Genomic DNA, 21,882 nt, shown 5'->3' with positions numbered 1-21,882 from the left:
AGCATTTTTCCTCACTGCTCGTGGTCATTGTTATTATAGCATTGTATGTCTTTGCTTTTGGCTGTTATGGCGTATTTTACTGTTTGTTGTGAACGGTATTGTGTTTTTTAGGCCATTTGTAACATTTGTCTGCATTGCATCATTGGTATTACAGTGTTTTACTTTATTGTCTTTGGTATCTGTAACATTATTTACTGTCTGCTGTGATTTTCATTGTATTTTCGCTGTTTGTACACTTGTCTGCATTGCATTATAGTGATATTCCCTAGTGCCTGTTGTTTTCCTATTTTTGCATTCTGTAAAACTGGGTGGTGGAAGCAATTAACACAGAAGTGAGTGCTAAACTTCTGCTAGATTGTGCTAGATTTCCAGAAGGGACTTTTACCTTTTATGAGGAAGATCAGATAAAATGTGAAAATTATCAGGGAAGGAAATGTCAGGGAAGTGGAATAAGTCACATGGGGGCAGAAGCCTTATCCTCTGGTTCATGGAGAGGATTAATTCACCAAACAACAAGCTTTTCCTTAGAAGGGAGACAACATGGATCCTCAAACTGCATGGATTGTTTGGTTCTCAAAGGTTGGCCAATGGGTAGGAATGGTGGGAGTTGGAGTGCAACAATATCTGGAAGGCCACAAGCTCAGCATGGCTATATTAGCACAGATCTATGACGAGGAGCTGGTCTAGCTCAAAATACCTTGGAATTAATAAAAAATCTCTCCCATCACCACACTCCCCCAGGGATAGTCATTTTATTCTTTTGCAGCAAAACCAACAGAGAGCCTTGTGGCACCTTAAGTGCTAATAACAAGACCTTGAAAGGTTACACCGTAACACATTTATTAGCCTTGAAGGTGCCACAAGACTCTTGAAATTTGTTTTCATCCATTATTTTTGCACCTTTGTGCCTTGCCACTTATTCTCAGTGGATGCTTCCATTGATTGGAGAGGGTATATTGGCAAGAGACATATGGAAGTCAGGCTCCCTGTAGGAATGGATGGCTCTCCATATTTCTATCCCATTGTCCTGTTCTCACCAGGCTTCTAAAGAGAGACAAGACGTCCCAGCACAAACACAAGTGAGGGCAGCACAGGGGAAGAACCCAGGGTCAGGACAAAGTCAGAGTCCAGAGTCTACCATAACAACAAAGGGATCAAGCACAAAACAGGGTCACAGCAGTCCAGGGTCAGGAGCAGAGTAGTCCATAAGCAACTCAACTCAGGGGTGGGGCAAGGCAAGAGGCAGAGGCAGAGTAGTCTGAGGTGAGGTGAGGTGAGGTGAGGTGAGGTGAGGTGAGGTGAGGTGAGGTCAGACCAGACCAGACCAGACCAGACCAGACCAGACCAGACCAGACCAGACCAGACCAGACATCAGTATTTAAGCCACAGCCAAGTCCAATTCAGAGCTGATGTATAGATATTATTCCAGCAGCTCTTCCAGTGTAGCACTGTGGTTTTTATGCTTGAGCTGCTGAACCACACCCCAAACCTCAGCTGACTCCCATTAATCTCCTGCAGCTATACCTTTACTCCTGAGGAGTCCTCTACCCCTGAGGAGACCTGGCCTGGAACCGGGCCCTCCTCCAGATGGGCCGAGTCTCCATCTGGCATTTGAGGCGACATTTCTCCCTTGGGCTCAGGGGCCGTTCAGCCTCGATGTCAGAGACTGTACTTGCCCCAAGTGCTGACAGCCCATCCTGGCTCCATCATAGGACCCTGGCTCCTTACCCTCAGATGAAGCTTGAGCCAGGGCTGGGTTCAAGACCAGAGCCTCCTGATCTTCCTCAGATGTCCTCAGAGGAGGACTCCCGTGGCTGTGACGTGACACCCCTGCTGGTTTTATTGTTTTGCTAAACTGGCTCCGTTTTGTCTTTTCTGTGCCAGCTTCTTACAAAACACACACACCATTGCGTACAAGGTGTTCTGAGGGCTGCCTCTTTCTTTCTCAGAGCAAAGCAATGTAGGAAGGTGCCTTACACTGAGTCAAACCATTGGTCTATCTAGCGTAGAATTGTGTACATTGACTGGCAGGAGTTCTCCAGGATTTCAGACAGTGGACATTTCTAGCCCTACCTGGCAGTTCTGAGTAATGAACCTGGGACTTTCAGCACACAAAGCAGATGGGAACCACCCACAGCATGGCACACACCCCTGGGCAGTTTGGTTGGTTGATTTTGCGGCTCAATCCACAGATCAATGTTCTGATGCGTGCATGTGTCCAAGGGGGGCAAAATGGGAAGGTTCAATCCAAACTGTGGAGTGAATCGGAATCCTCACCATCCTAGTCCTTAGGCAGGCAGGGGAAGTTGCTCTGTGTCACTGGAGTAGAGATGTAAAGGCCAGGGGGAGGGGGAGACAGAAAAATTCACAAAAAACCCAGGTTTTTATTTTTTCCCAAAGCCCTTTTTTCCTGAAAAAAATAAAAAAGGGGGGGAAGGAAAAATGTCTGTCCCCCCCAGTTTTTAGGTTTTTCCCCCCTGGGCCTTCACATCTCTAGGCTGGAGTTAAGTAGAAATAGCAGTTTGTTTCGGACACCTTACCTTTCCTGGTGCAGCATTTTCACATACTCTTTCATTACTAGGACCAGCAAATTTTGGTGCATTGTCATTTATATCAGTAACTTTAATGTAAACTGGCACGTGGGTTTCCAATTTTGGCACAGTTCCTGAAATAATAATAAGAAAACCACAGATTTATCCATCAGGCATTGCCCTGAAATCAAACAGAGGTACGTACATTCAGATCAAATCTGAGTGGTGACTGGTGAGTGAGTTGCACTAGAGGAGCCTTGTTGGCATGCCTCAACCCTGACCATTGCAAGATTGCCTGTAGAGAACTTCCATGTGTACAACTGTTTGTATAGTATTGTCTGCACGTGATTTGGAACCCTGGAAAAGCAGGTTTCTGGATCACATAGAAAGCAGATGGATCTGCTTCTTAGGGGCTCATTCCAATCAGGAATGGGCAAACCTGTCAATTTTGGTATCTCTCAGGCCACATTCACACCATACATTTATTCCGCTATGATACACTTTAAACAGTCATGGCTTCCTCAAAGAATTCTGAGAAGGGTATTTTGTGAAGGATGCTGAGAGTTGTTGGGAAACTCCTTTTCTCCTCACAGAGCTACAATTTCCAGAGTGGTTTAACAATTGGTCCCTTTTCCCAGAGAATTCCCTTCACAAACTACACTTCCCAGAATTCTTTAGGAGAAGCCATGGCTGATTAAAGTGGAATAATAGTGAAATAATGTATGGTGTGAATGTGGTCAATGTCCGTTCTAGAAAAGCCAGCAAACTCCATAAGCATGGCTTCTGAAAAATGTTGATAAGTATGCATCAATATTATATACTTCTTTTGGTGAATGTATTCATGAAACATTATTTAGAGGGGCATGTACTTCAGATGAGCCAAGTGGATGGATTTCCAATTCCCACTACAGTGAAAACTTCCATAATTCACAACTCTTCTGCCTCCCCATTGCAAAAGCTCAGATTGGCTCAGGTTATTTTGTTCTACTGAACTACACACACTTTTTGCTTCTCCATTTTGTAACTAATTTATGCTGCATTTATTTACAGTTGTTTTGTCTGCAGTGATGATGGTGCTGATACTTCTGAGGAAGAGATACAAGAAAGATCGGAATGTTTTCAGGAAGAATGTGGCAGATATCCATGAGCAGCTGGTGGCTTATGATGAAGAAGGTGGTGGTGAAATGAACATCACCCACTATGACGTGTCAGTCCTATTCTCCTCCCAGAGCTGCAGTTCCCAGAGTGGTTTCACAATCAATCCTGGGAACTTTGGGAATTGTAGGTCTGTGAGGGGAATAGGGGTCACTTAACAACTCTCAGCACCCTTCACAAACTACACTTCCCAGGATTCTTTGGGGAAAGTCATGACTGTATAAAGTGAAAGAATAGTGGAATAAATGTGTGGTGTGAATGTGGTCTCAGTTTCTCATTATTTCCAATCTTATTCTCCAAATTTCTATGTCAGTTTGTGTTGTCTTTTTGTTTTAGAGTCCTCATGAAAATTCAACAGCATTTAAGGGGAAATTTCTCCTAACATACACACGCTTGTATACAATGTTTGCCTAATGCCCAATTTTCCCTAATATAGTGCATTTTTGTATGTTATTTTTATGCACACTTTATCCTAGCAGATGCATTTCTATGAACATGACTTTGCTGAAGAATTTCATTAAAAAAAACGGAAGAAGTGCAAAGTTTGAAGGATGGCTGTGTTTGGGTTTGTGTATCATTTCAGAAAGTGTGAATTAGGTAAGTTCATCTTTAAATGCGAACTGATTTGAATTTCTCCCCCCATATCCCTACATTCCATGCTGTTGTGTTACCATTAAGATGCCTACAGCCATATGGAAGGAGCCAATAGTGTGTGGCTTCAACACAGAATCATTTCCTTGCTAGGAGTTGAAGAGATGGGGAAAGAATCAGGTGATAAGACCCACAGGATTGGTCACCACCCTCACTTCAGTACAAGGATCCAACCAAAGAGTGGCTTCCATGGTGCTTCTGTGACATTGAAAAGGTATTTGAGTACAAAGAGGGGATCTGCAAAGAAGAGGGAGCCCACCACAATGTCTGGAGGATGTTGCATGGGTGACACACGTATCAAATTCCCCAGTGACCCAAGTTAACACTTACTGCCTTGGTCCAGTTCATTAGCTGCCACAGTTATGTTATGCCAGGCACTTTCTTCCCTGTCCAAGGGCTTCAAGGCAGTAATAGATCCCGTATCAGAAATGTGGAAATAATCAGATCTCAGGATACGGTATCTGTGTTGAGTATTAAAAAAAAAGTATTTATTTATTTTATTTATATCCAACTTTTCCTCCTGAAGGAGCCCTGGGTGGCAAACAAATTAACAAAACAATTTAACCAAAAAGAAAAAGAAACCTTCTAAAAACAGTTAAATACATTCCACTGACAGTATTTGTGTAAAAGAAGGGTAACCAATGTGATGTTCATTGGATGTTATTGGACGACAACTGCCATCCTTGCTGGCCATTGGCCATTCTGGTTGAGGCTGATGGGAGTTGGTGTTTAACACCTCTGGAGAGCTGCAGGTTCCTCTCCCTGCATTAAATAGCTTAATAATCTGGATGTTTAACAAATTCTCAAGAATTGTATTATGGCTACAGTGTTGTTGCAAGGGCTATAAGCATAGTTGAGTGATCACGTTTTAGTTTCAGGAGCAACTTCCTGTTACCTTATTTTCCGTTTTGCTTTATCAGGATCATGTGCAGAAACAAATCCAATAACCTTTCCAATGTCACCTTCTTCTTGAACTTCAAATGCATATGAAGATTGTGAAAAGACAGGAGGTTCGTCAACATCAATTACTTTGATGGTTACACTTGCAATGCTCTTGGAACCTTTCATTCTGGAATACGCATAGTTAATGTCGGCATCAGTTGCTTCAACTTCAAACTTGTAGAAAGGTACCTTTTCAAAGTCCAGCGGCTAAATGAAAACACACACACTTTCAGCACACAGTGAAAACGGATATGGAGTATATAATGAATATATTTTTAATTAAATGGGAACGTAGGACCCTTCCTTACACTGAGTCAGACCATTGATCTATCTAGCTCAGTACTGTTGACACTGACCGCAACAGGTCTCCAAGATTTCAGACTGAGGTCTTTCCCAGCCCTACCTGGAGATGCTGGGGATTGAACCTGGGACCTACTGCATGCAAAGCAGATGCTCAACCATTGAGCTATTGCCCTTCCCCAATGTGGGGAGCTGGATTTACATTTTTGATCTGGGAAGCCTGTATTTCCATCACTCTCAGATGTTCGGGAGTGGGAGAGAACATTCTCTGTGGCAGCTTCTAGGTTGTGGAATTCCCTCCTCACAGAGGTGCGCCTGGCACCGTCATTATATAATTTCCGTTATTTGCCGAAGACACACCTCTTTACCCTGGCCTTTGAAATCTGACAAAAATTTTCAGGATCCATCCTATTCCTGTTATTGCCATTTGTTTTAAATTGTTTTTTTAATAGTGAATTTTAAATTGCTGTAACCCACTCTGGGTGCTTATGGTGAAGGATGGATTAGGAACAACAGCAGCGGCAGCAGCAGCAGCAATAATAACTGGGATGAATCAGGAATCTAATGAAATGTTGCAAACTCTTCTGGACATCTTATGCCAGCATAATGGATTTATTTTTATTCCTGTTATTTATTAGCCAGTGAGAATGGATGTGTGTATAAATGGATGTGTGTGTGTATGAGAAAGAGGTTGCACCACCCACTTTTTGCACTGGCCTCATCAACCATTAGCCTGTGGCCCCCCAGGTGGGAATGCAGCCATCAGTGGTGGCCCCCGAATTGTGGAACAGTCTCCCTGAGGAGGGATGCCTGGCGCCTACGCTGCTATCCTTTCGGCGCCAGGCTAAAACCTTCCTATTCTCCCAGGCATTTTAATATATTTCTATGTATTTTACTGTTTTAATGTTTTAGCTATGCTAATATTATTTAGTGTTGTTATGAATTTGTATTTTTATCTGTGATGTTGTTCATTTATTGTATTATTGTATGTTGTACACCGCCCAGGGAGCCATTGGCTATGGGCGGTTTATAAATGAAATTAAATAAATAAATAAATAAATCTTGGTTCCCCACCCCTGAAGTAATCTATGAAATACTGATAATCGCCAGACATACCTTCTTAGGTTTGATTATTCCTTCATTCGTGAAGGGATTTGGTTCTATTTTAAAGGTGTCTTGGTAAGGTCCTTTAACAAAACTGTACTTTGTATTTCTGTTCTGCGGCTCATCAATGTCTTCAACTTCCAGTCTACCAACTTCACCATCTACCCTGGTATTTTCAGGGACTTCAAAACTGAAGTTTTCTGGAAAGCAAGCAAAATACATAGGGGGGGGGGAGAGAGGAAAATTAGAACACAGGGCTGTATGCAGTGTTCTCTGTCTGCTAGTGCAAGGGCTCTTGTGCTAGCGGATGGGTGAAATTTAATGCTGCACAACAGAGGAATCCAGTGCATCAGTTGTGTTAGCAGAAAACTGTTGCACATTCTCTTGCACAGCAACACATTTTGCCAGTGGAACAAGTATACTGCTAAATGACTTTAACTTAGCCCTACATTGGCAACAACCCACACATCCTTACCAATAAAAGGAGCGCCATCTTGCTGGTTTCAGTTATTATTCACTAAAAGCATTTGAGTTCAGGAAAGAAGAAGGGGAGGAAGCAGCGAGGTCAAGGGAAGGGTAATGAAGGAGGCAGGCAAAGGCAGATTACGACAGGCCGAGGCTCTAAGCTATGTGAAGTTTAAGAAACCCCATAGCATTACCAAAAAAAATGTGCATTATTCTAATAGAAAGGACAACAAAAACAGAAATAATGTTTTATATTTGTATATATACCAGTATATAGGCGAAGATGCAACTAAAAACTAACAAGCTAACTCAAAACATATATCTGGCAGTTAGGGATGTTGGAGAATTCTGATGGAAACAGAAAGAAAAGGAAGTAGAAATTGCAGCAGTTTGCATGTCCATCTATGGTCATGAAGGGATATCGGTCAAGTGAATATGACTGGTATTCATTCACATCATTGTTGATGTCTTTAAGTCCACAAACGCTATGTAACGAATGACTATTTTAACATTGTTTTGAAGTTTCCCTTTCATTGAAATGAATGTAAGTTACGTAAATAGCTACACACCGTACATTAAATATCAGACCGCAAGACAAATAACATAGTATTTGGCAGAAATTGAACTGCAGCGGAAAGGAAACAGCGCTGATTGTGATGAATACAGGTTGGAATGAAAATTGCTGCTTTCTTACATCCCTGCTTGCAATAAGCTTATTTGTTTTTTAACCAACTATTTAAAACTTGAAATTTAATATTTCTTTTTATTTAAAGCTCTGTCATAATTTGAGGTCCAAAGCTGTAGCTTAGCTTATGCATAAATCCAGCTCTGGAAGCAGGCATCAGGACAAAGAGGACAAAGAGGTAAGGGGTGTACAACTGGTGGGAAGTCTACCTAGCAAGTCTACCTAATGGGATAAATTGCTTACAGTAGCCCCATCCACTCATTCCTTGTCTTCACTGAATACACGGGAAGTGGGCTTGGGCTTGCTGGCTTGGCCTTCAGTGGTGGCATGCCCATCGATGGCACGGACAGAGGGGTGTACTGACATTGGAGAACTCAGCTTTACGCTGAGTCAGACCATTGGTCAATCTAGCTCAGTACTGTCCATACTAACTAGCAGTGTGTGGTATCTCCTGCCTGAAAACCCTGGAAAGCCACTGCCAGTCAGCGTAGACCTATTGAGCTAGATGGATCAGTGGTCTGTCATACTATGGGGGAATATATCAATCTTCTAAATATCTCTTTGGAGTATGAATCCATATTGCACTGCTTTCAATGATATGTAATTCCCATAAATTGGCTTGGGGTAGATGACTCTATTTAATTTAATCCGTAAAACTCACTTTTTCTAAAAGTTGGGAAATTGTCATTGATATCGATCAATGCAATGCGGACAGTAGCAGTGCCTGATTCTTCAGAGTGCAGACCTTGGCCATCCATTGCTTCTACCACAATTGTATACAGAGCTTTTTTCTCTCTGTCCAAATCGGGCGCAGCTGTGTAGATTGTTCCTGCAAAAGAAAGACGATAAACATGCATTTTTCCCATCTAACAATTCCACATTTTTTAAATTAGATACGTCTTTACACCTTAAATTTCTACTGCTATCTTAATACAGCATTTTTTAAAAAAGGTTAGAGCATTTTGACCGGCTCACTCAGATTGTGTTGTGCCAGTTTTAAAATAATTTCACTGGCTGCCCTGCAGTCCTCTCCAGAATCCTCTCCTTTTACTTTCTGCTCCTTCAGAGCAAACCCTGTGTATACAGTATATGTGTGTTAGTCTTGATTGTACTTCGCCTTTCCACACTGGACCACTGGATTTATAGCTGATATTGCCAGAGATCGGGTTTGGGGAAAAAAAACATACGCAGAAAACGCAACCCAGGTGGCACTCTTCTCCTTAGGAAGTGAGATGTTCTGAGGACATCTGACAGGTCATGGGAGCTGACCTTTCATTTACCTACAGAAGTGGAAGTGGTGCAAGTTAAGTGGCATGCAAGGATACCATTTCTACTTCTTTCCTTGCAGATACTCCCTGTGCTAGCACCTTCCTAAGACAGAAATGGGAGGGTGGGCAACCAAGCTGCTAGCGAAAGGATGAGATTGTATTACAGCTTGGCTCAAGAAACTGTTCTCTTTCCAGATCATGGGGGTTATTTGAAAGAAGGTTTCACATCTACAAAAGCCAGCTATCATCATTTGCTTCTCATCGGCAGAAGAAGGGGAAAATCCTCTGAAATCATAATAGATTATTTTAATACCAAAGTTGGGTTATCTATTTGTTTGGAAACAAAATGTGGCTATCGAAAAGGTACTGGTTTCTCCTTGCTTGGATGACTCATCTGATGAGTATGCAGAAGTATATTACTTCACAGTGAAAGTCTGGAAGTGCCTGAAGAGTGACAGACCAGTGAACCGACTTCACAGATGATGTGGTACAGCCTGACAGAAGTTTCCTGTTCTGGCTTGCCTATTAGCCTGAACGATAAGAGAGCTTTGTTCTACTTCTTGATCTCAGACTTCCCAGGAGTAGCTTTTCTGAACTGGGAGGACTTGGAGAGTAGCTGGATCTGGCAGGATTACTTTTTGCCAGCTGGCACCATACCTACCAGAGTCATCTATTTTGAAGTACTGGCTTCCTTGAATAACTCTGTAGGAAACACGAGTATGGCCAATAACTGTGGGATCATCAGCATCTACAGCTGTCACTTTGGTGACTGATGTTCCTGGAGAGAGAGAGAGAGAGAGAGAGAGAGAGAGAGAGAGAGTTACCAAATGATAACACTTATGATAACTGTTTTAATTCTCTTCCAGTAAAAAATAGTCAATGACAACTGTGATGAATCTGCTCAAACAAGTGTGAGAAATTGGCTCCCTTAAATCAAATGGAATCTTCTTCTTCTTCTTCACCATGTCAGATCCTCCTCCTCCTCCTGTTTAATGTTATGATAGGAAAGCTGTGCAGACCCCTGCCCTGATCAGCAAGCAACATCTGTACTTGGAAGCAAGATCTTGTACACAGGGCCTATTGGAAGGCATCCACAGCAATATGCCAGTGGCCCCTCTTCACTGTCATGGTCCCCTCTACCCAGTGGTTTTACTGGCAGTGCAGTTGCAGCAGTATGATCTCCAGTGGATGCCTTTGAGCCATCTGATATTGTAACATTCTCTCATTGTTTTAGCATAACCTCACACTGGGGCATTGTGGAAATGTTAAAATAGTGGCTTCTTAAATGCCCATGACTGTCAGTAAATTCAGGCCATAGTACAGAAATGGATGAGAGTGGCAGTGTTTGTGGGGCCACTGGGGTGCTGGAGGATACAAATGTGCATTTGGATAAGCATCTTGTCAGGAGTAGACAAGATGCAGCAGCAGCCCCCTGCTCACACTGTCAGCCTGATGGTCAGCTGTGGAGGCGAGCCAAACAGACCAGAAGAAAATGGGCAGGGGAGCCCCACTGAAGAAGGAGAGACACTCAGACACAGGATAAAGGCATGGCAGCTGGCACATTATTTATTTATTACATTTTCATCTCACCCTTCCTACCAGTAGGAGCCCAGGGCGGCAAACAAAAACACTAAAAACACTATAAAATATCATGAAAACAGACTTTAAAATATATTAAAACAAAACATCTTCTTTTTAAAAAAAGCTTTAAAAACACAGATGCAGACTGGGATAAGGTCTCTACTTAAAAGGCTTGTTGAAAGAAGAAAGGTCTTCAATAGGGACCGAAAGATAACAGAGATGGAGTCTGTCTAATATTTAAGGGTAGGGAATTCTACAGGGTAAGTGCCGTCACACTAAAGGTGTATTTTCTATGTTGTACAGTATGGACCTCCTGATGAGATGGTATGCAGGAGGCCCTCACCTGCAGAGTGCAGTGATCGACTGGGTATATAAGGGGTAAAACGATCTTTCAGGTATCCTGGTCCCAAGCTGTATGGGGTTTTGTACACCAAAACCAAAACTTTGAACTTAGCCTGGTAGCTAATGGGCAGCCAATGCAATTCTTTCAGCAACGGGGTGACATGCTGGAGATACCCTGCCCCAGTGAGCAGTCTCACCACTGCAGTTTGCACTGGCTGCAGCTTCCAGACCAACCTTAAGGGCAATCCCATATAGAGTGCATTACAGTAATCCAGCCTGGAGGTTACCAGTGCATGGACAACAGTGGTCAGGCTATCCTGGTCCAGAAACGGCCTCTAGTGACAAAGATGGATCCAGGAGCACCCCCAGACTACGAACCTGCTCTTTCAGAGGGAGTACGGCCCCATCCAAAGCAGGCAATTGACCAATTATCCAAACTTTGGAACTACCATCCCACAGCACCTCCATCTTGCTAGTATTCAGCATCAGTTTATTGGCCCTCATCCAGCCTACCACCGAGTCCAGGCATCGGTCTAGGCTTGCACGGTCTCTGCCGATTCAGATGTTGTAGAGAAATACAGCTAGGTATCATAAGCATGGAGGGGATTCCAAGCAGGGAGGAAACAAGTATGGAGAAAGAGTAGCGGGCAAAAAAGAGTAAAGAGCTAGGCCTTGCCTCAACTTAGGTCACAGAGTGGGAGAAAGGAAAAGCAGCAGCCCTGGGCTAGCCACCCAAGTGGCGAGTCAAGGAGGGAAAAGGTTAACTGAAAGGAGAGGCTGATCAACACAGCAGATGATTAGAGGGATCAACAGGGGAAGGAAGACTGTTTAAATAAACAGAAGGGCTCTGAGGATGAGAAGGGCTTTCAACTCATCTGAGTGAAGAGCACACAGGGTGGTTTCTGAAGACCCTGGGGATCCATAGTGAGAGTGTGGGAGCTCTCACACATCTTTTCTGTATCAAAATGCTAATCTGGATCCTGCTGAACTGGCTGGATGTCTTTTGATGCAAATGGAGATGCAACACCTCTATCTAGAGCCATACACTGCTGTACCCACCGGGTTCCATGTGACTAGAGTGGGTCAGAGCTTTGGTCTCTTTCTGTAAGTACTGAGCATAAGAAGCTAAGGGAGAGTATGTTTTCTCACTGCATCTGAGTGATCTATACTTCTATTCATTTATATCAGTGTTGGGGAACCTCCAGCCTGTGGGTCTAATTTGACCTTTATATGGATTTCCTAGATTTCAAATCAAAATATTACATAACCATTGTAAAGACTAAGACTAATACATAAAAAGGATGTAAAGGATGTAAAAACAGGTGTTTTTTTTTTTTAAAAAAGCTGGTTTGCTTGTTTTGTTTTGGTGGCCTTTTGCTCCTCCCCTTTTGCTACTAGCCTTGCTAGAATGTGCCCCTCAGAAAATTGGCTAGGTTTGAATCTGGTTCTGGAGGTAAAACTGGCTGCCCACACCTGATTTATGTTACGGGTTTTTTTTTTTTTTGCATGAAGACGCACTAGTATTTTTTTTAAAAAAATAAAACAAATGAACTTACCTAATGGTGACATTTCCAAGACAGATCCATTAAACACTTTTTGAACAAATATTGGGGCATTGTCATTAACATCAAAGACTATGATGCGAAACATGGACGGTTGCTCCAGTGACTTATTGGTAAAACGGTTGAGAATGTGAGCCTTCAGTTGGTACTCGGCTTTCTTTTCCCTGTCCAGCCTCTCATTTGCAGACACATCTCCAGTAAGGTCATCGACTTTGAACAGAGTTCCAGCACCTTCCCCTTCGAGGACATATTTAGCATTGGGATTAGTGATGGTTGATGTGATCTAAAAAAGTATTGCAAAAACTGTCAGTGAGAATGAAAATCTGAAAGGAGAACAGGAAAGGGCTGCAGCTCAGTGGCAGAGCATCTGCCTTGCATGCAGAAGGTCCCAGGTTCAATCCCTGGCATCTCCAGGAAGGCCTGTGCATGTCCCTTGGTCTGAAACACTGGAGAGTTGCTGCCAGTCAGTGTAGACAATACTGTGCTAGATGGACTGATGATCTGACTTGGTATAAGGCAGGTTCCTTTGTTCCTATGTTCCTAATGAAATCATGAAAGCAAAAACAAAGTGTCCTAGAGACGTGGCAGAGCATGGTTTGACCTCTTACAAGGTATGTTCTGTTTTGTTGCTGGACTCCAACTCCCAACAGACTCAGCCAGCATGGCCAAAGATCAGAGAGTATGGGACTTATAGGCTCCCCATTCCAGAGTAGCCCAATATTGTCTACTCTGACTGGCAGGCTGGCAGCATATACCCAGGATCTTGATAGAAGTCTAGAATGCCACTGGACAACCTCCAGATCATAAGGGATAGAAGAACCAGATCAGAACATTGTCTGGTCGACAGATTGAAAAAAATTATTAGACAAATGGTTTTTCTTGTACGCAGAGAAACAGCCTGCAACTCCCAGGTCCCACAGTTTCAGTAGTATTTTAATATATTTCAGCTAATTAACATATATAAGTTGAAGAAAAATCTTTGTTCTCACCTTCTATGTGTTTGAACAGGGGCTGCCAGGGATTGGACCTGGCATGCAGTTTCAGGCATGGGTTGAACTGCACAATCCACCAAGCTGCAGACAGCTCATCAATCACATATTGGAGCCACCTAGGGGCTTGCTTGATCAATGACGTACGGCCCAGTTCACATGGTAGCTAAACTTTGGAGTAAAGATGCAACTTTTCCCATCGCAATAGATTTCTAACGCTCACACACATGCTACCTTCCCTACTTTCCAATCCACTGTTTTTCTGTTCACATTCATTTGGAAGGATGTATCGCTGTTTCCAAAGTCCCCGCCCCATGTTTACTCCCTCCGGAGTATCCTGAAGGGGAGTGGCTTTTTTTGTCAATTGCATGCTAGCTGGGAGACCATGGGGAGTGCAACTGAGAGGAAAAACTTTTCTGTGAATTCCCTCCTGACACGTAATAATTATACAGGGGGGCGGTGTGTGTGCACGCATTGTTAAGTTAATTGGAAAACGAGTGCATCGCAGGTTTAAAGGATTGAGGGAAGGAACTTAAACGGGTGGGGAGAAAGGGGGAAAATGAAGGCTAGAGCGACTGGAGGAGAAAGGGGAGTATCTGAACAGTGACAATCTGCCCGCCCACTGGAAACATTGAAGCAAAATGCCTAGATGGGAAGAGGGCAGTGAAGCAGAGATGGTTTTTCCGTCACTTTTCAGACTTTCAGCGGTTTGATTTCATTCGGATTAAAAGGAAAAAGCAGCGGGATGGCTTCCCTTTGCCTCCCACGTCATGTAAAATGTGCGAATTAAACGGGCATGCAAGTAGAATCCATCTCACTTTAAATTGCCATGTGAACTGGCCCATAGCTTTTGTAGCGGGCAAAGTAAAACACTGAAATGGGGAGCAGGCTAGTTTTTCACCAGAAATTGAGAATAATAGTTCCTATACATCTTGCTTCACAGCTCTGGTTCTACAAATGCTATAAATGTATTATTCTTCTTTTTCTTCTATGAAAGCTGGGGCTTTGGAGATTATGGGTTGTATGCAATGAAATCCTACTCAGAGTAGACCCATTAAAATGAAAGAACCTAAGTTAATCGCACCCATTAATTTCAATGGGTCTGCTCTGAGTAGGACTAGCATTGAATGTCACAAACTGCCTTGAGTCCATTTGCTCCATCCTCATATGCAGGGGTGAGAGACTTGTAAGCATATATTCAATAGGACAGTGCATTATGAAATCTCTCAATTAACTGCATATCACCCAGGCAAAGCTTTTCAGGTGTTTTTCTTCATTGAGTTTGATGCTCCTCTTGATGGATGCAGCTGTATGTTTTCCTCTCCCTGTATTTCTAGCTGAGATCTGTCAGGCTGTCATGGTGAAGTGAAGGAGACCTTTCTGGATCAGTGCAGTTGCTGTTAAGTACTGCAACAAGTTCTGTCTACTAGCGTGAGTCTGTTTTGTAGGACAGGGTGAATCCTCCTCTCTCTGTTCCTGGAATTGTCCCCACAGCGAGTGCTTTCCTTTGCTATTTCATCTTCCAAGAAAGGATCACATATCTGAGTCCTTCTCAAAATGTTTGTGTTAGCTCTCAGACCTGTAAATGCATCTACGCTTCCCAGAAAGGTCACATTTGCTGGAATGTTAGGGCTTTGTGTTGGCAGAAATATGTGAAAAATGGTGTGTTTCCATTCTGGGTACTTTCATGTAGATTCATTGGCAAAATACTGTCTGAAAGCAGCTGCTTGTTTCATGTTTGTTGAAGAAATGAAAAAGAATACTGAAAAACATAGGAAGCAGCCTCATGCCAGATTCGATCATATGGCAATTGAGCCCAATATTGTCTGCTCTGATTGGCAGCAGCTCTCCAGCTCTTAGGTAAATGTCTTCCCTATCACTAATTACCTGCTCATAGGTACCTAAGAAGGGCCTGCTGGATCAGGCCAATGGCCCATGTAGTCCAGCATGCTGTGCTCACAGTGGCCAACCAGATGCCTATGGGAAGCCTACAAGTAGGACCTGAGTGCAACAGCGCTCTTCCCATTTGTGATTCCCAGCAACTGGCATTCAGAGGCATACTACCTCTGACAGTGGAGATAGAACATAGCCATCGTGGCTAGTAGCCACTGATAGCTTCTTTTAACTGGAGATGCCAGGGATTGAACCTGGGCCTTTCTGCATGCAAAGCATATGCTCTACAACTGAGCCATGGTCCCCCAGTAAGATGATGGCTCATCGATTGTTTCTTGTAAAAAATCCCTTTGGGAGGAAGGGCAAGCTAGAAATTTAATAAAATAAACCCATTCTTACCTTCCCAACATGATACGGCAGTGTCCCATTGTACTCTTCGGTAATATGCATTTTATTCCAGATCCACTCTCTCTTGATGCGTTTGTTAATGTTGCTGCCAGCTGCAGTCCTTGTGAAATCTTCTCCATGAACACAAGCTGGAACCAGCATCAAAGAAAGTAGAAGGGAAAAAGAGCTGGTTGCCATCTCTGTTGCTCTGGTGGCCTTAGAAAGCCCTGTGGAGCAATGCAGGCAATGGGTTACTTGAAATGTGTTGGGTGCTTTCTAATGAAACTCTCCCTATGCACCAGAAGAGCCCTGCTGGATCAGTCCAAAGGCATATCTAGTCCAGCATCTAATTTCCTATACAGTAGGGCCCCGCTTCTCAGCGCCCCGCTTTTTGGCATTCCGTTAATACAGCGCCAGTGGGGCAATCAACTGGAGGGAGTTGTTCTAAATTGGCACAGCTAAAGGAGGGAAGTGTTTTACATGACCAAGAGCTGAAGGTATATGCAAGAACTCTCTCCCCCCCCAACTCTATGATATTGCTTTAAGTGTATAGTGCAGATGGGCCTGAGATGACTGATCTTTATCCATGGCATCAGAAACAAGTTATCACTCATGTCAGAATGAACACACACTACAATTCTTCTGTTCCACTCAGAACCATAGAATGGTAGAGTTGGAAGGAGCCTATAAGGCCATCAAATTTAACCCCTTACTCAATGCAGGAATCCAACTTAATGTATACCCAACAGGTGGCTGTCCAGCTGCCTCTTGAATGCCTCCAGTATTGGACAGCCCACCACCTTTCTAGGTAACTGGTTCCCTGTCATACCCTTCTAATAGTTAGGAAGCTATTCCTGATTTTCAGCCAAAATCTGGCCTCCTGTAACTTGAGCCCATTATTCCATGTCCTGCACTATGGGACAATTGAGAAGAGATCCTGGCTTTCCTCTGTGTGACACCCTTTCAAGTACTTGATAAACTATCATATTTCCCCTCAGTCTCCTCTTCTCAAGGCTAAACATGCCCAGTTCTTTCAGTCTCTCCTCATAGACTTTCTGCCTCATTTACAGATCTTTCTTTTCATGTTCCCAAAATGTGCAAGTGATTTCACTTCCTCCAACTGCTTTTTTTAAAGCAGACTTTGTGTCACCAGAGAAAATACTTTTGTCCCTTGCTTGGGAAATGAAGGGCCAACCCCTTCGTCCACTAAACATTTTGTTTGCTGAAGCTAATATGCCATTCCTCCAATATTACAATTTGTGCATCATGTGCAAAAAGGATAAGACTTGCACATTTTTGCTCAGACTTCAGGATGGAAATCCCTTCTTGCTAGCAACTTAAGAACACAGGAAATTGCCTTATACTGAGAGAATCTCCAGACTAGTGTTTTATTGCACCCTGCTGTGGGGTGCTGCAGGGTACCATCTTGTTCCCCATGCTGTTTAACATCTACATGAAGCCCTTGGGAATGGTCATCAGGAGATTTGGGGTGAGGTGTCGGCAGTAAGCTGATGATACCCAACTCTATATCTTTGTAACATCTGAATCAGGAGAGGCCGTGCAATCCCTTGACCAGTGCCTGGACTCAGTGGTGGGCTGAATGAGGGCCAATAAACTGAGTCTCAATCCTAGCAAGATGGAGGTGTTGTGGGTTAGTGGTTCCTGAGTTAGGATAATTGGTCAATTGTCAACTTTGGAGGGGGTCTGAAAGAGCAGGTTCACAGTCTGGGGTCTGGATCCATCTTTGTTGCTAGAGTCCCAGGTGATCTCAGTGCGTCTTACCAGCTTTGGCTGGTAAGACAGCTGCAGCTGTTTCTGGACCAGAATAGCCTGATCACTGATGGCCATGCAGTGTAACCTCCAGGCTGGATTACTGTAATGTGCTCTATGTGGGGCTGCCCTTGAGGTTGGTCTGGAAGTTACAGCTAGTGAAAAATACAACTGGCATAACTTTTCACCAGGGCAGGGTATCACCAACATGTTATCACGCTGCTGAAAGAATTGCACTGGCTGCATATTAGCTTCTAGGCTAAATTCAAGATTCTGGTTTTGGTATACAAAGCCCTTCATAGCTTGGGACCAGGATATCTGAAAGATTTTCTTACCCCTTATATACCCAATAAATTACTGAGAACAAGCATATAGATAGAGGTGATCCAGTGGACATAGTGTACCTAGACTTTCAAAAAGCTTTTGACAAGGTACCTCACCAAAGACGTCTGAGGAAGCTTAGCAGTCATGGAATAAGAGGAGATGTCCTCTTGTGGATAAGGAATTGGTTAAGAAGCAGAAAGCAGAGAGTAGGAATAAATGGACAGTTCTCCCAATGGAGGGCTGTAGAAAGTGGAGTCCCTCAAGGATCGGTATTGGGACCTGTACTTTTCAACTTGTTCATTAATGACCTAGAATTAGGAGTGAGCAGTGAAGTGGCCAAGTTTGCTGACGATACTAAATTGTTCAGGGTTGTTAAAACAAAAAGGGATTGCGAAGAGCTCCAAAAAGACCTCTCCAAACTGAGTGAATGGGCAGAAAAATGGCAAATGCAATTCAATATAAACAAGTGTAAAATTATGCATATTGGAGCAAAAAAAATTAATTTCACATATACGCTCATGGGGTCTGAACTGGCGGTGACCGACCAGGAGAGAGACCTTGGGGTTGTAGTGGACAGCACGATGAAAATGTCGACCCAGTGTGTGGCAGCTGTGAAAAAGGCAAATTCCATGCTAGCAATAATTAGGAAAGGTATTGAAAATAAAACAGCCAATATCATCATGCCGTTGTATAAAACTATGGTGTGGCCGCATTTGGAATACTGTGTACAGTTCTGGTCACCTCATCTCAAAAAGGATATTATGGAGTTGGAAAAGGTTCAGAAGAGGGCAACCAGAATGATCAAAGGGATGGAGCGACTCCCTTACGAGGAAAGGTTGCAGCATTTGGGGCTTTTTAGTTTAGAGAAAAGGCAGGTCAGAGCAGAAATTATAGAAGTGTATAAAATTATGCATGGCATTGAGTAAGTGGATAGAGAAAAGTTCTTCTCCCTCTCTCATAATACTAGAACTCGTGGACATTCAAAGAAGCTGAATGTTGGAAGATTCAGGACAGACAAAAGGAAGTACTTCTTTACTCAGCGCATAGTTAAACTATGGAGTTTGCTCCCACAAGACGCAGTAATGGCCACCAGCTTGGATGGCTTTAAAAGAAGATTAGACAAATTAATGGAGGACAGGGCTATCAACGGCTACTAGCCATGATGGCTGTGCTGTGCCACCCTAGTCAGAGGCAGCATGTTTCTGAAAACCAGTTGCCAGAAACCTCAGGAGGGGAGAGTGTTCTTGCACTCAGGTCCTGCTTGCGGGCTTCCCCCAGGCACCTGGTTGGCCACTGTGAGAACAGGATGCTGGACTAGATGGGCCACTGGCCTGATCCAGCAGGCTCTTCTTATGTTCTTATGTTCTTAATTACTGTGCTCTGCAGGTGAGAGTCCCCTGCTGCTACCATCTTATCAGGATATCCATTCTACATAACATAGGATGTGGACCTTTCGTGGTACCTACCCTTTGGAATTCCTTCCCCTTAAATATTAGACAGGCACAATCTCTGTTATCTTTGTGGCACCTATTGAAGACTTTCCTCTTTCAACAAGCCTTTTAAGAAGAAGGCTTATTCAAGTCTGCATCTGTACTGCAATTGCTTTTAAAGATGTTTTAAAGTTGTTTTTTAAAGATGTTTTTAAGATGTTTTGTTTTGATGTGTTTTAAAGTGTTTTGTTTTTAAGATATTTTAAAGTGTTTTTAGCGTTTTTGTTTGCTGCCCTGGGCTCCTTCTGAGAGGAAGGGCAGGATATTAAATAAATAAATAAACAAATCAATCAAACAAACAAATAAAAATAATTGCAGGTGTGAAAAAATGGAAATGGACTGCCTTCAAGTCGATCCTGACTTATACCCTATGAATAGGGTTTTCCTGGTAAGTGGTATTCAGAGGGGGTTTACCATTGCCTCCCACCGAGGCTAGTCCTCCCCAGCTGGCTAGGGCGTGATCAGCTTGCCACATCTGCACAAGCCAGCCCCTTCCTTGTCTGCAACTGCCAGCTGGGGGGCAACTGGGCTCCTTGGGACTATGCAGCTTGCCTAGGACTGCACAGGTGGCAGGGCATATTACCCCTGAGCCGCTCCCTGTGGGGGTGATCTTTAGCTGGCCCTTTACACCCAGGAGACACGAGTGGGGATTTGAACTCACAGACTCTGGACTCCCAGCCAGGCTCTCCTCCCCACTGTATCTTGACACAATAATAGTGCATTAGTGGTGGATTTATTCTGCTTTTGTTTGTTATGTGATGCTTCCCCCATGCTACCACATTATTGATGTCCAGAGGGGCCATTGCACGACAAAGGTGGGACAAAAATAAACCACAATATTTGTTTTACAAAAAATTAGGGGATTTCAGGAGGAAGTTACAGGAGATGCACTGTTTGGAAATGAAGCACTGTGACCATCCCAAAACTTTTGCAGACACAAATAGTATTGAAAGCAAGATCCCATGTGATCACCCCAATAGCATCAGGAGCACAAATCACCATGAATGCACAATAGAAAGGATGTCTGGAGGTGCCCTGAGTCAAATGACCTTGGTATTGTCTACCACGGGGTGGGGAGCATTTCTTAGCCTGTGGACAGCATTCCCTTGTAGGCAGCTTTGTGGGGGGTGCATGCCAATGGCAAGTAGGGTCAGAGGTAAAGCAATGGGTGTGACTCTTAACTTTATACAGAAGGGTACATTCTAGTCATACAAACGTCAGAGGAACACACACTCTCTCTCTTCTTTCCACCCAGGCAAGCAAGAGGCATAATCACAAATCAAGGGCACGTACCAGCCAGGTAAAAGCACACAGAGGGCACGGGACAAGGCAAGTGAGGGGTGCGGCCACGGGAGAGTCCCAAAGGTCATATAGAGAGGCCTGGAGGGTCACATGCAACCCTAGGCCTGAGGTTATCCACCTCTGATCTACAATGATTGGCAGCGACTCTCCGGGGTTTCAGAGTTTTTCATCCCTACCTGGATTTAGAGCAACTACACCTGATCCCTGATCAACTTTGTCCAGCATCATCTTCCTATCAGCAGCCAGGCGGATTTGTCCCCAGCATCTGGTACACCATCTCTACTCTTTTTTCCTTTTAGCTGATGGCAATAGTGAGCACCTGACCTGCCTTGTTAATACAGGCTATTTAGGATTATGCTGAAGTCACCTGGGTCAGAGCACGGTGTTCCTACAGACATTGGCACGGGTAAATCATGCCACTTTCTATTTCTCCTTTTTCCAGTCTCATTTTTTGGCTCTCCACATTTCCATATCAGTTTGTGAATTTTCTTTTAAAATGTCCTCTTGAAAATTTATCAGCATTTTAGTGCAAAATTCTCATAATATACACATTTTTGTATGTAATTTTCCCTTTGTTGTTGCTATGTGCCTTCAACTCAATTATGATTTATGGCGACCCTATGAATCAGCGACCTCCAAGAGCATCTGTCGTGAACCACCCTGTTCAGATCTTGTAAGTCTGTGGCTTCCTTTATGGAGTCAATCCATCTCTTATTTGGTCTTCCTCTTTTTCTACTCCCTTCTGCTTTCCCCAACATTATTGTCTTTTCTAGTGAATCATGTCTTCTCATTATGTGTCCAAAGTATGATAACCTTTGTTTCATCATTTTAGCTTCTAGTGATAGTTCTGGTTTAATTTGTTCTAACACCCAATTATTGGTCTTTTTCGCAGTCCATGGTATCCACAAAGCTCTCCTCCAACACCACATTTCAATTGAGTTGATTAATATACACGTTTTTGCAAAGCAATTTTCCACAATATAATGCACCTTTGTATATTATTTTCACCAATACATGGATTTTTATGCACCCATGCAGTTTTGTACACATTGCTTGTCTGGGGAACTGCATTGCAAAATTCAGAGAAGTTTGAATTTAAAAAAATGGTAGTGATTTGATTTGTGGCTTGTTTCGGCATGTT

General features: G+C 43.3%; 1 protein-coding gene across 3 annotated transcripts in view; it reads right to left on the bottom strand.

Annotated features, from left to right (window-relative positions):
• The window catches only part of CDH5 (cadherin 5), a 47,991-nt gene that overhangs the window by 9,297 nt on the left and 16,812 nt on the right, over nucleotides 1-21,882 (bottom strand). For all 3 annotated transcript variants that reach the window (XM_061594199.1, XM_061594200.1, XM_061594198.1), the window contains 8 exons: nucleotides 15,868-16,082; nucleotides 12,581-12,869; nucleotides 9,763-9,879; nucleotides 8,495-8,662; nucleotides 6,696-6,883; nucleotides 5,233-5,486; nucleotides 4,668-4,798; nucleotides 2,541-2,665 (listed from right to left, as the gene is read on the bottom strand). In XM_061594199.1, the coding sequence (XP_061450183.1) occupies nucleotides 2,541-2,665; nucleotides 4,668-4,798; nucleotides 5,233-5,486; nucleotides 6,696-6,883; nucleotides 8,495-8,662; nucleotides 9,763-9,879; nucleotides 12,581-12,869; nucleotides 15,868-16,053 (1,458 nt within the window). In that variant the 5' untranslated portion in view covers nucleotides 16,054-16,082. The remainder of the gene's footprint in view (nucleotides 1-2,540; nucleotides 2,666-4,667; nucleotides 4,799-5,232; nucleotides 5,487-6,695; nucleotides 6,884-8,494; nucleotides 8,663-9,762; nucleotides 9,880-12,580; nucleotides 12,870-15,867; nucleotides 16,083-21,882) is intronic.

The sequence above is a fragment of the Rhineura floridana genome, chromosome 13 (assembly GCF_030035675.1).
Source record: "Rhineura floridana isolate rRhiFlo1 chromosome 13, rRhiFlo1.hap2, whole genome shotgun sequence".
In the NCBI taxonomy this organism is placed as follows: domain Eukaryota; kingdom Metazoa; phylum Chordata; class Lepidosauria; order Squamata; family Rhineuridae; genus Rhineura; species Rhineura floridana.
This window is presented reverse-complemented; position numbering and strand designations above follow the sequence as displayed.